General features: G+C 41.5%; 1 protein-coding gene across 1 annotated transcript in view; it reads left to right on the top strand.

Moving 5' to 3' along the window:
* Positions 1–17,029, top strand: part of ELP1 (elongator acetyltransferase complex subunit 1) — a 58,404-nt gene that overhangs the window by 2,240 nt on the left and 39,135 nt on the right. The window contains exons 2-11 of the mRNA XM_067463962.1: positions 3,277–3,436; positions 5,540–5,692; positions 6,905–6,986; positions 8,258–8,338; positions 10,197–10,282; positions 11,709–11,808; positions 12,798–12,888; positions 13,640–13,763; positions 13,988–14,081; positions 16,121–16,354. Coding sequence (XP_067320063.1) covers positions 3,287–3,436; positions 5,540–5,692; positions 6,905–6,986; positions 8,258–8,338; positions 10,197–10,282; positions 11,709–11,808; positions 12,798–12,888; positions 13,640–13,763; positions 13,988–14,081; positions 16,121–16,354 — 1,195 coding nt within the window. The 5' untranslated portion in view covers positions 3,277–3,286. The remainder of the gene's footprint in view (positions 1–3,276; positions 3,437–5,539; positions 5,693–6,904; positions 6,987–8,257; positions 8,339–10,196; positions 10,283–11,708; positions 11,809–12,797; positions 12,889–13,639; positions 13,764–13,987; positions 14,082–16,120; positions 16,355–17,029) is intronic.

Genomic DNA, 17,029 nt, shown 5'->3' with positions numbered 1-17,029 from the left:
CACCTTCTTCTGGAAGGGACTGCCCGAAAAAGACCAAAGAATGCACGGAGTTGGCTTTGCCATCAGGAATGATCTGGTGAAACATCTGTCCGAAGCACCCACTGGCATCAACGAACGACTCTCAACCCTCCGAATCGATCTTGCCAAAAACCAACGGGCAACCATCATAAGTGCCTATGCACCAACACTAGATGCTGATGAAGACATCAAGGAGAAATTCTACTGTCAGCTGGACACCGTCCTATCGGGGATACCTAAGGAGGACAAAATCATTCTCCTGGGGGACTTCAATGCAAGAGTCGGGCGAGACTTCGACCTGTGGCCAGGCACCATAGGAAAAGACGGGGTTGGAAACAGCAACTCGAATGGCATCCTGCTTCTCACCAAATGTGCGGAGCACAACCTTGTCATCACCAACACGCTCTTCCGCCAGAAAAACAAGTTCAAGACATCATGGAAGCACCCCCGGTCAAAGCACTGGCACCTCTTAGACTATGTAATCACACGTGCCAGAGACCGGCGTGACGTACTCCTCACAAGAGCCATGACAGGTGCTGACGACTGCTGGACCGACCACAGGCTAATCCGATCCACGATGGCTATCAAGATCGCCCCCAAGCGCAGACTCCAAGGAAGAAAGACAAGGCGCAAAATGAACACCCAAGCCCTTCAGGAGCCCTCCAGGCGAGCCCATCTCCAAACAGCACTCAAGGACCATCTACCCACAGTACACCCCGAAAATGTTGAGGAACATTGGAACAAACTGAAGACCTCCATCATCCAAGCCTGCGAAGAATCTATTGGATACCAAGCCAAGAAACATCAAGACTGGTTTGATGAAAATGACATCGAGATCCAACAGCTAATCGACAAGAAAAGGAAAGCCTTCCAAACATGGCAGAGAAACATCAACTGTGCTGCTAAGAAAAAGATCTACGCCAGTGCAAAAGCTGAGGTCCAAAGAAGGACAAGAGAACTCAAGAACATCTGGTGGACAAAGAAGGCTGAAGAAATCCAACACCTGACAGATACCCATAATGCTCAAGGATTTTTCAAAGCCACAAAGGTCATCTATGGGCCAAGAAACCATGGCATACAGCCTCTACGCTCATCAGACGGAACCAAACTCCTGAAGGACCAAAAGTCAATTGCACTACGTTGGAAAGAACACTACCAAAGCCTCCTAAACCGCAGCTCCAGTGTGGCCGAAGAGGTCCTCTCACAAATCCCGCAACAACAAACCAGGGATGAGCTTGCAGCACTGCCTAGTTTGGAAGAAGTCAGCAATGCCATCAGCCAACAAAAGAACAACAAAGCCAGCGGACCGGATGGGATCCCTGCTGAAATCTTTAAAGAGGGAGGACCTGCGCTGACACACCAACTCCACCAGCTCATAGAAAAAGTGTGGGTGACCGAGAAAATCCCAGCAGACTTCAAGGATGCCACCATCATCACCCTCTTCAAAAAAGGGGAAAGAACAGACTGCGGAAACTATCGAGGTATCTCCCTTCTAACCTCTGCTGGAAAAATCCTCGCAAGAATCCTTGCAAACCGCCTTCTTCCCCTCTCAGAAGACACCCTCCCAGAATCCCAGAACGGCTTCCGCCCCTCCAGAGGAACTGTGGACATGATCTTCACTGCACGACAGCTCCAAGAAAAATGCAGGGAACAAAACCAACCTCTGTACATGGCATTCATCGACCTTGCAAAGGCATTCGACACAGTGAATCGCAGCGCTCTCTGGACCATCCTCCACAAAATCGGGTGCCCAAGCAAATTTGTGAACATCCTGCGGCTCCTCCACGATGACATGATGGCAACAGTCTTGGACAGCAATGGCTCCCAAAGTGACCCATTTAAGGTGGAATCGGGTGTTAAACAGGGATGTGTTATTGCCCCAACTTTATTCTCCATCTTCATCGCCATGATACTTCACCTTGTTGATGGGAAGCTTCCCACCGGAGTGGAAATCATCTATCGGACAGACGGCAAGCTATTTAACCTCAGCAGACTGAAAGCCAAAACCAAGGTCACAACAACATCTGTTATAGAACTCCAGTATGCTGATGACAATGTCGTCTGTGCGCATTCAGAAGAAGATCTACAAGCCACTCTCAACACCTTTGCAGAAGCATACACAAAGCTTGGCCTGTCACTGAACATCGAGAAAACCAAAGTGCTGTTCCAGCAGTCACCAGCCGTCCCCTCCCCAATGCCAGAGATACAGCTTAATGGTGTAACATTAGAAAATGTCGACCATTTCCGCTACCTTGGCAGCCACCTCTCCACCAAAGTCAACATCGACGCCGAAATACAACACCGCCTGAGCTCTGCAAGTGCAGCATTTTCCCGAATGAAGCAGAGAGTGTTTGAGGACCGGGACATCCGTAGGGATACTAAGGTGCTTGTCTATAAAGCTATTGTCCTCCCAACCCTGCTATATGCCTGTGAGACATGGACTGTCTACAGACGTCACATGCAGCTCCTGGAACGATTCCATCAGCGCTGCCTCCGGAAAATCCTGCAAATCTCCTGGGAAGACAAGCGGACAAACGTCAGCGTGCTGGAGGAAGCAAAGACCACCAGCATTGAAGCGATGGTCCTCCAACATCAACTCCGCTGGACAGGCCACGTTGTCCGGATGCCTGACCACCGTCTCCCAAAGCAGTTGCTCTACTCCGAACTCAAGAACAGAAAACGGAATGTTGGTGGACAGGAAAAGAGATTTAAAGATGGGCTCAAAGCCAACCTTAAAAACTCTGGCATAGACACTGAGAACTGGGAGGCCCTGGCCCTTGAGCGCTCCAGCTGGAGGTCAGCTGTGACCAGCAGTGCTGCAGAATTCGAGGAGGCACGAGTGGAGGGTGAAAGAGAGAAACGTGCCAGGAGGAAGGCGCGTCAAGCCAACCCCGACCGGGACCGCCTTCCACCTGGAAACCAATGCCCTCACTGCGGAAGAAGATGCAGAGCAAGAATAGGGCTCCACAGCCACATGCGGACCCACAAGGAAACCCATGATGGAAGACCATCTTACTCGTCCAACGAGGGATCGCCTAAGTAAGTAAGTAAGTAAGTAATGAGTCTACACTGCCATATAATCCAACTCAATTCAGATAATTTGGATCTTAGTAAAACATATTGTTTTCTTGGTGCGTCTCATTTGCTTTAAGTATCAATGGTTTTTTAATTGTTTTTAACGTGTCTTTAAGTTTTTTTTAAGGTACAGTCACTTGTTTTGATTTGCTTGTAGCATTTTCTTTTCTCTGTTGTACATAGGGAAGACAACATGAGAAATCTTAAGCTCCTGCGAGTGCGGGAATGCCAGGCAGCTCAAGCCCTTGGGACCCCTCAGGGATTCACGCTCCGTCTGGACAGAGGGACGCTCTTAATCAGTACAGAGTATGGGATTGTGGAGCTGGACCCTCTCACACAAGAGGTGAGAGGATGTGTCCGTCATACCTGTTATACTTCTGTGGTTCACTAAGGTTTGTCTTTCAAGGAAGGACTAAAAACACTCAAGTCTAAAAAACTCTCCCTAGCACACTGGTTTCTCAACCTGTGCATCTCTAGATGTTTTGGCTTTCAACTCTCAGAAATCCCAGCCAAGTTTACCAGCTGTTAGGATTTCTGGGAGTTGAAGGCCAAAACATCTGGGGATCCACAAGTTGAGAACCACTGGTCCTAGCATCTTGGACTACTGTCCACAATGAGTCCATGGCTTGTTGTAAGGCTGGGCCTAACCATGAATGTATGGGCAGAAGGAGTGTATACTGAATATACTTCATGCATAAATTTTCGTCAAAAGAGCGGGGCCAAAAAAATAGAGTCAACTTTTTTATAGGCCTGTGTGCGTACTGTGACTTAACCCTTGATCTTGATCATCTTACAGATCCCAGGTTTTGTAAAATAAGTTTCTTTTGTTGGGATTTTTGGAGGGGAGTAGTTGAGGACTTGATTCCAAACACTAATCCACCACTTTATGATGCTTGTCTTCCAAAGTTTGTTCTGCGTGCTGCTGGTAAAAAGGCAATTAAATCTTTGGGCTGTAACATTTCATTGATATTCATGCAGAGCAATGGCAATCTCAGTTCAAGACTTCTTTTTAGGGCCCTAAATGGTCTCCAAGTACGTTAGATTATTTTCCCCATGATTAACCACGTTGCAATCTTATATCATCTGTGTAAAAGTACCAATGTCCTTTCCAGCATTTAAAATTATGGCTCAGAATGATGTAGCTATGTGTTGTCGAAGGCTTTCATGGCCAGAATCAGTGGGAGAAAGAACCTTTGCCTGTTTGTGTGATTGTTGCAATTGGCCACCTTAATTAGCATCGAATAGCCTTACAGCTTCAAAGCTTGACTGCTTCCTACCTTGGGGGATCCTTTGTTGTGAAGTGTTAGCTGGTCCTGATTGTTTCTTGTCTGGAATTCTCCTGTTTTTTCAGTGTTGTTCTTTATTTTTGTCCTGATTTTAGAGGGTTTAAAAAAGATACTGGTAGCCAGATTTTGTTCATTTTCATGGTTTCTTCCTTTCTGTTGAAATTGTCCACGTGCTTGTGGATTTCAGTGGTTTTTCTGTGTAAGTATGACATGATGGTTGTCAGAGTGGTCCGGCATTTCTGTGTCCTCAAATAATATGCTGTGTCCAGGTTGGTTCATCAGGTGCTCTGCTATGGCTGACTTCTCTGGTTGAATTAGTCTGCAGTGCCTTTCATGTTCCTTGATTCGTGTCCACAGCTGCATGGTCTATGGTAGGCTCTTGCAGAAGTGAGGGGATCTCTCTTGTCCTTTGCATTTGTTGGATTTTCTTTGTAGGTCTGTAGATAGTTTGTAAGTTGTCTTTCTTCATCAGCTTTCCTGTGCAATCAGTGGTTTCCTTGATGTATGGTAAGAACACTTTTACTCTAGGTAGATTTTCCCCCAAGGCAGGAAGCAGCCAGGCTTTGAAACTACAAGGCCATTCAATGCTAATCAAGGTGGCTAATTGCAACATTCACACTTTCCTCAAACAGGCAACAGTTCCTTTTCCCACCCTGGACATTCCATGGATATGTAAACCTTACTTGCTTAGTTTCCAACAGACCCCTCAACCTCTGTGCATGCCTGGCATAGATGTGGGCAAAACATCAGGAGAGAACACTTCTGGAACATGGTCAGCCATACAGCCCAGAAAACTCACAGAAACCCAATGGTGTAACTGTTTTTACACAGGTTAAATGCAACACATGTTTGTCTTCCAGCCCATTTTGTTTCACCTTTGCTGAAACAGCTGTCATTGTTGGGTTTTCCCATGCTTTGAACCATTAGTCTGATGCTGATGAGATATTCATAGAATAATAGAGTTGGAATAGACCAGATGGACCATCTAGTCCAACCCCTTGCCGTGCAGGAAAAACACAATCAAAGTACCACTGACAGATGGCCACCCAGCCTCAGTTTAAAAGCCTCTGAGGAATATCTAATCCTTCTTTTCTCAATGCTGAAATCAAGGTGTATTATAGAAGTGAGCGATATGTCTCATGGCTGTGTCTCTTTGAAAGGTCATAAAAGAAATCCCTCTAACAACGGAAGGGTTTCTACCAGAAGATGAAAGTGGGTGCATTGTGGGCATTGAGGACTTGCCAGATCAAGAGTCTGCCTGTGTGGCTATCGCAACTGGAGATGTTATCCTGTGCAATCTCAACACCAGTCAGGTATGACAATGGCAGTTGGTGCCATGTAATCTTTAAAACGCCGAAGAGCGCCTTGGGATAGATGCAAAAATTTTAGCCTTTTCCCTTTCTATAAGTGTAGTACAGTTTGCCCTCCACATATGTCACTATCCTCTGTGAAAACAGACAGCCTACTATATATTGGCTTCTTGAAATTGCTATAAATAAAGGACAAAATGTATACAAGAGATACAAACAGTTACACATGCATATTTAACCACATGCAAGCAATAGGGGGTCCCCGCCAGGGGTAGATTTCCATTACATGAAAATTTTGAATTTTTCAGTTTTTTAATTTGATTAAATATATTTTAGGAATGCATTTGGGTTAGCTTACTTTCAGTTAGGGCAGGACTTCTTAAACTTTTCTGCACATGATCTTCTTTTTCCCTATACATTTTTACATGACCCTAGGTATATCTATATAAATAAAAACGTAATGTTCCTTTGTGAGATTAGCATAACTCAAAAACCACTAGACGAATTGACACCAGATTTGGACACAATACACGTATCAGGCCAATGAGTGAACGTCACTCATAAAAACACTGAAAAACACAGCAGAAGAGACTTAAAGAGCCAAAAAAATATATAAAAAAATACATTACAACGCATGTGCAAAATCACAGATATATATGCAAACACATATATATGGACATATATACACATATACACACACAAAATACATATACACAGACTGGGCCACAGCAATGCGTGGCAGGGGATGGCTAGTAGGTATATAAAATAGGTATAAAAGCAAACCTTTATGCATTTGCAAGGCTTGCTAAACACTTCTTGTGGAGTACAGCTGAAGTATTTTTTTGCAGAGTCCACTGTAAACATTGCAAGTTGTTGCTAACAGACTCATGCAAATTTTTTACTGTTGCCAAATTTTCCATGTCCCCAACATTGAACTGAGGGGACTCAATTTGGGGTCAGGACCCACAGTTTAGGAAGCAGTGGGCTAGTCACCAGTGGAGGTGTACTTTCCCATGAGCGCAATATACCTGGGAATAAAGAAGAATCAGTTTGAATGGCGGCTTGACTTCTGGGCATGTTAGAGACTGAGCTTCTCCTGACAGAAAGACCACTGGTGGGCCAGAACTTCACTTGGTTAATTTCTCTCTCTCCAGGCTGCTGTTGGAAGTCCAAGTATGGCATTAGTGAAAAATCTTTCCCTTGCTTAAATTTCAGATGGAGTGTGTTGGCAGTGTGGACAGTGGTATAAGCGTGATGAGCTGGAGTCCTGACCAAGAGCTTGTTGTTCTTGCTACAGGTGAGGGTCAACATTATAAATAGAAATTACATCATAGAACCAAATTTGAAAAAAAGTCTGTTCCGAAAATGTTATTTTCTGTTTAATTGTGTAGTACTTACTTTGAAAATAGTTGCTATACTCCAGAAACTTCGTTTCTGTGTCTGCCACAAACTATGTTGAATTTGTTTAGACTCAATGAGATATTTATTGAAAAACTATAGCCAAATGTCCTGCAGGATATCTTGCAAAAAACAATTTTAATAAACCTTTTCCATGTTTTTTTATAGAACCAATTAGCAATGACATTTATAACCCAGGAACAAAAATCATGTTACATAGTGTTTTCACTCGTATTCTTTATGCTTTGATCAAGTACAGTTGCAAACCTGTCCTATTATGAAGTTTGCAGAAAAGGCTTTGTTACTTTCATGCAAGAGCCTACCTGTACTATTGAAAAAGCAGAGCCATCCATCCATGCTTAATAACAGTGGAAACAACAATGTTCTGCTACTGTTTTGTCACACCCAAACTTTAAAGTCTGCGTACTTCTTATTCTTCAATTCTTCTGCTAGAAGTAAAGCTGTGTGAGCTCGGTATTTTATTTCATTTCATTTATTATTGAATTTATACCCTGCTTTTCTCTTGAAATGGGAAATTTGTCTCATGGAATCATAGAGTTGGAAGAGACCTCGTGGGCCATCCACTTCAACCCCTTTCTGCCAAGAATTGCATTCAAAGCACCCCCGACAGATGGTCATCCAGCCTCTGTTTAAAAATCCAAAGAAGGAGCCTCCACCACACTCTGGGGCAGAGAGTTCCCCTGTTGAATAGCTCTCACAGAAAGTTCTTCCTCATGTTCAGATGGAATCTCCTTTCTTGTAGTTTGAAGCCACTGTTCTACTGCATCCTAGTCTCCTGGGCAGCAGAAAGCAAGCTTGCTCCATCTTCCCTATGACTTCCTCTCACACATTTATACATGGCCCTCATCATATCTCCCCTCATCCTTCTCTTCTTCAGGCTAAACATGCCCAGCTCTTTAAGCCGCTCCTCATAGGGCTTGTCCTCCAGACCCTTGATCATTTTAGTCACCCTCCTCTGGACACATTCCAGCTTGTCAACATCTCCCTTAATATTATCTTCTCAATATTTCAAGAGAGAGCTGTAGTAGTCACCCTAACATTCACAGGTTTAGAATTCTGTGTTGAATTATGATTTTATTAAATTAATTAATCTCAAATGTGACTGGAAAATTTAATTTTAATTGTTTATGTATATTTACTGTGTGGCAGGTCAGCAGACACTCATTCTGATGACAAGGGATTTTGAACCGATTGCAGAAAGAGAAATCCATCAAAATGACTTTGGAGAAGGTGGGTTGGTGCTGCCAAATGATTGATCTTCATAAAAGACATTGCTATCACTTTGTAAAAGTTGGAAATCCAATATATTCTTCTCCTGATTTTCTATATTTGTTCAGACTTTAAAGTTCTTTTTGTGATAATATGAGTGAGTGGATGAAGATATTTATAGGGGAGGAGAAAACCGGGGAAACTTCTGTTACCTTCACTGCAAAATATAGGCGGATATATCCACATCTGTCAGTCACCTGCTAATTGATTAAATTTTCTTCATTTGTATAGTAGCTTAGTGTACATAGTGTACATGTAGTGTACATGTTAGGTAAAGGTAAAGGTTGTCCTCTGATATTAAGTCCAGTTGTGTCCGACTCTGGGGTGTGGTGCTCATCTCCATTTCTAAGCCGAACAGCCAGCGTTGTCCGTAGACACCTCCAAGGTCATGTGGCCAGCATGACTGCATGGAGCGCCGTTACCTTCCTGCCAGAGCAGTACCTATTGATCTACTTACATTTGCATCTTTTTGAACTGCTAGGTTGGCAGAAGCTGGGGCTGACAGCAGAAGCTCATGCCGCTCCCCGGATTCGAACCTGCAACCTTTTGGTCAACAAGTTTAATAGCTCAGTGCTTTAACCCACTGTGCCACCGGGGGCTCCAGTACATGTTAGCAGTCTTCAAAAAGTTCAGCTTTTTGCAGCTCAGAGCCCTTCCACGCAGCTGAATAAAATCCCACATTTTTATGCTTTGAACTGGAATATATGGCAGTGTGGATTCAGATAACCCAGTTCAAAGCAAATATTGTGGGATTTTCTGCCTTGATATTCTGGGTTATAGGGCTGTGTGGAAGGGCCCTCGGTACTTTCTAAACATTGCATCTTGTAGGAATCTTTTTCTAGTGCAACTCTCAATAAATATGTTATATATATAGTTATGCTACAAATTACAGAAAAAAAAGATGTGATAGCATCCGAACCTGAAGTATTTTTGTTTGCAAAGTCCAGTAGCTGCTGCTTTTAGAAAAGTAACTTTTTACTGTACTAGTAAAATCCCCTTCATATGAAACAAGTCACTACCTCTGGGGATGCTTGCCATAGATGCAGGCAAAACGTCAGGAGAAAATGCCTTTAGAACATGGCCATATAGCCCGAAAAAACCTACAACAACCCAGTGTTTACATTATTTTGTTCATTCAAAATATGTTGCTGTGTTCTAATTATGCTCAGAAACAACAGGATACAGGTAATGTCATTATTTGTAATGTATTGCTTCCGAGCTTTGGAAATATAGTGTGGCCTCCATATCCACAGATGATACATTCCCAAACTTCTCATGGACATAAAATTGCTGATGACAGCAAAACCTATTATTTTCAGTGGGATGACTAATACAAGAAGAAGGTATAGCTTGAATAGGAGGTCCTAAGTGAGTAAGTGGAACTGTGGATAAGCGTAATCACCTATCTTGGTTTCGCAGATATGGGAGTTGTGCTGTAGCATTCATTTTAATACAACCATGTTGAGCAGGATAGCTGTTTATGGTTTACATAGCAGGATTACATGGATAAGCATGGATATACTTAGATACATAGGTCATTACTAGAAGAAAACTTGTGTAAAAGCTGACCATATGTATACATTTGTAAAAAAACGAACTATTTTTGTGTCCGAATCAAACTTTTTTGCTTGAAAAGTGTAAGATTTACTTCTGATCCTATTCATCACTAGGCAATGAGGACATCCAGTGGTTGGCATCATGCAGTAACAGCTCATAAAATTTGCAAAATATTTGGAGATTTGAAAGGAAGCCATAGAAATGTTGGGGTGATAGCTTCTGGTAATCAATCCTCATGTATTGTTATTTGGTTTACTTCTAGGAAAGTTTATTACTGTTGGCTGGGGTAAAAAGGAAACACAATTTCATGGATCGGAAGGCAAGCAGGCAGCCCGAACCAAGCCAGTGGTACTGTATTATAAGAATATAAATATTGCTTGTATACTAGAAAAAGAACCCTTGTAAATTAGTATATAGTGGAAAGAAGATGGATCTAAGCACAGTGGAGTTTAATTGGGGACACTGATAAACTCTCCATGTTAAAATGCAACAAATATTATTCCATTAGATCACAGAGGTAGTATAGAGAGTTGGACTCAGACTGAGTAGATTGGGGTTCAAATGTTTATTCAGCTACAGAGCTCACTCTATATACATTCAAATGAGCCCTGTTGGATTTAGCATTAGATCCATGACTCCCTCCAAGCCTGAGCAAAGCTTAAGTGCTTTCTTCATGCAAGCTCCATGCCTTTCTTCCTTTCATATGGCTAGAAGAAAATATCAGCTATAAGTAAAGATAAAGGTTTTCCCCTGACATAAAGTCCAGTCGTGTCCAAATCTGCGGGTTGGTGCTCATCCTCATTTCTAAGTCAAGGTCATGCAGCCAGCCTGACTGCATGGAGTGCTGTTACCTTCCTGCCAGAGCAGTACCTATTGATCTACTCACATTTACATGTTTTCGAACTGCTAGGTTGGCAGAAGCTGGGGCTAACATCTGGAGCTCACCCCGCTCCCTGGATTTGAACCGGCGACCTTTCGGTCAGCAAGTTCAGCAGCTCAGTGGTTTAACCCACTTCCCCACTGGGGCTTCCATAATATCAGCTATAGTTTCATTTAAATTTTCCCAGTTCTTGGCTAGTCTTATGTTGTTCTCAGATTTATGAAATGCAAAGTCCTAAGATAAAGCCAGGCTGGAACCTTAAGGAGGCAATCCATGCCATTTTATTACCTACTAGCCGTCCCCTGCCACACAGTGGCCCAATCTGTGTATATGTGTTTTATGTGTGTATATGTGTGTGTACATATTTGTGTATATGTGTGTGTTTGCAAATATATGTGTGTTTTTGTGCATGCGTTGTAATGTAATTTTTGTTTTTTGGCTTTTTAAGTCCCTTCTGCTGTGTTTTTCAGTGTTTTTATGAGTGATGGTCACTCATTGGCCTGATAGGTGTATTGTGTCCAAATTTGGTGTCAGTTTGTCCAGTGGTTTTTGAGTTATGTTAATCCCCCAAACGAACATTACATTTTTATTTATATAAGATAGATGATGCTCTCAATTAGATATCAGCAAGTGACCATCTATTGCTAGGATTCTCTTCCTAAAAAACTATCAGCAAATGAAGATGAGATCGGTTTGGCGATTAATGGATTGTGCTCTCACCTCTCATTTTGTTATACTCACTGCACCTTAATTTTCCAGCTTTATTTGTTTTGATACAGTACAGCAGAGAGGGAGATAGGATGAAATAGTAAGAAGGGTTAAATAACTATCTTCTGATTACCCTTCTATTACTTCCTTGATAACATGAAATGCACCTCATATTTTTTTTCCTAGGAAGTGCGGCCGGCTTTGTCGTGGGACGACCATAAACCTCGGATCACATGGAGAGGAGATGGACAGTGTTTTGCAGTGAGTGCCGTTTGCCCAGAGACAGGTTGGTCTGAATTATTTTGCTAGCAACATTGCATTAAGCAAGGAGAAGAAGGGATTTTACACCCCCTAATTGTTACTCCTCAAACAAAACAGATCCCCTCTGTTTCTCTTCAGCTCTTCCTAAATATGTTCCCTATAGATTGAGCATAATATAAATATATTATTATATTATTATTGCTAATTTGTTGAGATCCAAGGTCAAGGGCATTGAGCTGCTGGATTATTAACTGTTCTTTTTGGGATCCAAGGACAAATTTAGAAAAACTCATCCTGCCACACCCAAGCATAGCTGAACTGTGTAACTTACTTATAAGTGAGTCGATTCCTGCAGTGTCTATCCCAGGAACCACATTATAGTAATGTCCAGTCGGACCACCATAACTTCTGCTTTTGGTGGCTAGAAGCCCCATAGAATATGTGTATTGGATGGACTGAACACATGGAATTTGTGCCATGGTTAATTGCATACAAATTTGTGCATGCGTTATATATGTCATTATACAGTAGAGTCTCGCTTATCCAACATTTGCTCATCCAGTGTTCTGTATTATCCAATGCAGTCTGCCTCCCACCCGGATCCACAGCTGTTTCAATGCATTGCGATGTTTTGGTGCTAAATTAGTAAATACAGTAATTACTACATAATGTTACTGTTCATTGAACTGCTTTTTCTGTCGATTTGTTGTAAAACATGATGTTTTGGTGCTTAATTTGTAAAATCATAACATAATTTTACGTTTAATAGGCTTTTTCTTAATCGCTCCTTATTATCCAGCATTTTCGCTTCTCCAACGTTCTGTTGTGACAGACTATGAAAACTTGGAACTACAGTTAATCTAGGTGTAACGTGTATGTATCTAGAGCTTAGAATGTTCAGGGAATATTAATTGTAAGTCTCTATAAAAGAAGCATTGTCTGCAAATCGTGAAGCCCAGAAAATAATTCCAGTGACTCTTGCCTCTCTTTTTCCTACTCTCTTCAAATGCACAGGAGCTCGGAAAATCAGAGTCTGGAGCCGAGAACTTATTTTGCAGACTACAAGTGAGCCTGTGCCTGGGTTAGAACAAGCACTGGCTTGGAAGTGAGTAAGGAGCATTAGCTGTTTGTGACATGAAAATGTCCAATCTATTTGAATATTCCCATAGTCAGTTCACTAACCTTTCATCTTAATAATGATGAGTTTCCATGTGGAGAGAAAAAGTGGGGTATAAATAATAATAATAATAATAATAATAATAATAATAATAATAATCCAAACATAGTTTAGGAGCACAGTACTCTTGACCTCACAATCGTGGAAAAAAACCCAAAGTATGCATTGTCAATGTTGCAATCCCATGTGACAGCAGAATTTACGAGAAGCAACTGGACAAGCTTACACAATATGAGGAGAAAAGCTTGCACGATATGAGGATTTAAAATCGAATTAGAAAAATTCTGGCACAAGCCAGTAAAGGTGGTCCCAGTGGTGATCAGCACTCTGGGTGCAGTGCCTAAAAACCTTGGCCTGCACTTAAAAACTGTCAGCACTATTTTCTTTTTTTCTAGAATGAAATTATTTTTTAAATGATAGGCAGTGAAGGAAAATGAAGGTAAAGCTTAGTTCTCAGTGACTTCCAATAAATCAGAATAAATGGGGCTGCATGTGGCCAGTTTCTTCCACCTTATGTACCTTCCCTCTGGCACATTCTCATGCTCTATATCTGCATATTCTCATGCTCTATTTCTGCCAAGCAGGCAGAGATTTGCTATGTTTCAAAAATGGTGTTTAAAGAATTATTGACTTACATGCCAAACTTTCTTTTATATCCTTTTTCCCCTTCATGCTTAAGGCCTTCTGGAAGCTTAATTGCATCCACACAAGACAAAGCCAACAAACACGATGTTGTGTTCTTTGAAAAAAATGGTCTTCTTCATGGTGAATTTACGCTTCCCTTCCAGAAAGGCCAAACCAAGGTAGGGTTACGCTTTTCTTCCAACATTTTTTTTAGCAGAGATATTTTGAAGTTGCTGACACTTTTCTTGCACATCTGCCTAATGTTGCTTGCTTTTAATTGGAAAAATGTAGAATTCCCCATAAATGTGAAATATTCAGAAAGAAGGGAGTATATGGCAAGAGATCAAGCTTTCCATTGGGAATTGCATTGGTTCGTGTGACAGCCCCGTCTGCTTTGCTTTAGGTAAAGGAGCTGCTCTGGAATTCAGACTCAATGATATTGGCTGTGTGGTTGGAAGAACTGAACAGTGAGAATAACTCTCAACCAAAGACGTACGGTAAGATCTTATCATGTTATCTACTAATCTTCCAAAGCAATTACTGATTATCCTATTGATTAATTTTTTGGTGTATTTTCCTTAATCCAGTTTGTTCATCTTGGCCAAATCATACCTCTTCCCTTCGCCAATCTTCTCTTAATGAAATTGCCATATTTTTGCCAAGCAGGCAGTTGTAATCATACGTTTTAGGATTCTTCTATATTTTACTTTTCATGTTGATCATCTAACAATCTCAGCAAATAAAATTCTGGTTTCATCTGAATCTTCAGATTTAGTGTTTTCCCCATTATATAATGTATCACATACCAAAATGTCTTTGCTCTATCACAAATCTATTGCATGTGCAAAAAGATTCCCACATTATCATGACCTTAAGTAAATATAAGCCTTTGTTGCCTAAGTATGAAAGATAAATACAGTGATAATAATGTGGAGTAGAGGAAGGTGAGTAAAGGAAGAGGTAATACTATCATATGGGTGGTTGGAAGCTATGCCCTATTTTATTCCCATTTTAATGAGTTTGGCACAGCAGGTTAAACTGCTGAGCTGCTGAACTTGCTTACTGAAAGATTGGCGGTTTAAATCCGGGGAGCAGTGTGAGCTCCTGCTGTTAGGCCCAGCTTCTGCCAACCTAGCAGTTTGAAAACATGCAAATGTGAGTAGATCAATAGGTACCGCCTCTGCAGGAAGGTAACAGCTTTCCATGCTGTCATGCCGACCACTTGACTTGGAGACATCTACGGACAACGCTGGCTCTTCGGCTTAGAAATTGAGATAAGCACCACCATCTCGCTCACCCTGCTCCCCAAATTTGAACTGCTGACCTTTTGGTCAGCAAGTTCAGCAGCTCAGCAGTTTAACCCGCTGTGCCACTGGGGGCTCTGTCATTATTATACAGTAGCTGCGGCCTTCCTATAATTAATGTAGTTTGTGTATGATGATCGTAAAACAATCACACCCTCAGTCATGTGGAGAAGAAACTGTATGAACTGCAAATGTATCTGTATGTGTACCATCAAAACTGGGCTGTTTTGTCAGACCTTCTATTTTTAAGGTTGTTTATAGTCTGTTTTTGAAGATGCATTCTTTTTGTATAAAATAAAATACTGTGATTTCTTTGTACACTGCTGTGATGACCCAGATAGGTAGAAAAGAGGTTTCTAAAGATCTTCAAGAAAGAAAATAATATTGTACTACAGCTGGTGGCCAGATTTGATGCCGTCCACTCCTTAGGTTTGCTACACAGCTTCCTGTTTTCAAATTGATAGGCAAACAAGATGATGGTGGTGAAATAATAATAATAATAATACCCAGTCCTTTTGACTCAAATGTTGGGAAAGAGATAAAGAATGTGCGACTGAACAAAAAAGTATAAGGAACAAGCAGTTCCCTTGAAAATGCTCATGTTTGAGCAGGTTATATATTATGCAGGTGAATAGAGAAGATTCCTAATTCCAAAAAAACACCAAAGATCAAGGAGTTTCAGTGCTGGCATGCGTATTATTGCTAGTTGTGAATTTAAAGTAAACTACAACAGCTACTGCTACTAATAATAATGGAAAAAGTATGGATTGTCAATGTTGCAATCCCAGGTGAGAGTAGAATTGAAGTTAAGCAACTGGAAAAGCTGACATGATACACGGATTTAAAGATCGAACTGCAAAGACTCTGGCACAGTAAAGGTGATCCCAGTGGTGATTGGCACACTGGGTGCAATGCCTAAAGACCCTGGCCTGCACTTAAAAACAATTGCAAAAGGCCACCTTACTGAGATCTGCACACATTATTTACTGATACATCACACAGTCCTAGACACTTGGGAAGTATCCGACATGTGATTGACTACAAAAACCAGCATGGTGATCTTGTTTGCTGTGTACTAATCTTGTTGTGTATCAAATTATTATTATTATTATTATTATTATTATTATTATTATTTCTTACCCACCTCTGCTAGTGGCTCAAGGCGGGTTACAGCATAGCTAATGGCTCTCTTCTATCTTGTATTCTGTACTCTTTGTGTGTTCTGCATATAGTTCAGCTGTGGACGACAGGAAACTACCACTGGTATCTGAAGCAAAGCTTGCCTTTCGATAGCTCTGAAGACAGCCATCGCATTGTGTCCATGGTGTGGGACCAGGAGACTCCTTACCGACTTCACATCCTCTGTCAGCAGTGGCTTTATCTGTGTTATGACTGGCAGTGGAGCATTGATCGCAGCACCGGTGGAGGGGCAAATGACTCTGCTAGTGTGGCAGTCATCGATGGAGGTATGCTCCCAGTGAGCCAGGATTTGGGTGTGTAAGCAACAACCACATGTTAAGATTAGGCCACGCTACTGAACTATTCCTCCACTTGCTTTACTTTGTTTCTTCCCCATTCCACACTCTATAATATGGGTTGATATACCGTATTTCTCAATTTGTAAGATTCCATTGATTGTAAGACACAGCCTAATTTCAGTACCACCACCATCAAAAATACATAAGATACACCTGCAATTATAAGAGGCATACAATTTTTAGATATGGGGGTGTGTGTCTTTGAATTGAAACAATACAGTAATTTTCACCATGTTTTTAACATACTTAAGCTTACTTAAGGTCACCTAATGAGTTAATGGATGAGTTGAGATTTGAATCTGAACAATCCTAGCTCTAATTCATTGGCCAAGTGTATTTAATGACTGTATGCTTAATGACTGGAAGTTGAACTCTATGCAGACTCTATTGGAGAGTTTCGCTTTTCACATCTGACTCATGTTGGAAATAACAACCTTCTTCAAGCCTCCACTAGTTTGATATGTATATAATTCAGATTGCTGATTGTATTGTATATGTGTGTATTGGTATGCCGTTTTCCTTAACTATGTTGTGGGAGGGGCTGCAGACCATGTGATCAGATCTGGGACTATTCAGACTCCATTTTAGAAACAGTATGCGTTC

Source organism: Anolis sagrei, chromosome 2, assembly GCF_037176765.1.
Source record: "Anolis sagrei isolate rAnoSag1 chromosome 2, rAnoSag1.mat, whole genome shotgun sequence".
Classification (NCBI taxonomy): Eukaryota; Metazoa; Chordata; class Lepidosauria; order Squamata; family Dactyloidae; genus Anolis; species Anolis sagrei.
This window is presented reverse-complemented; position numbering and strand designations above follow the sequence as displayed.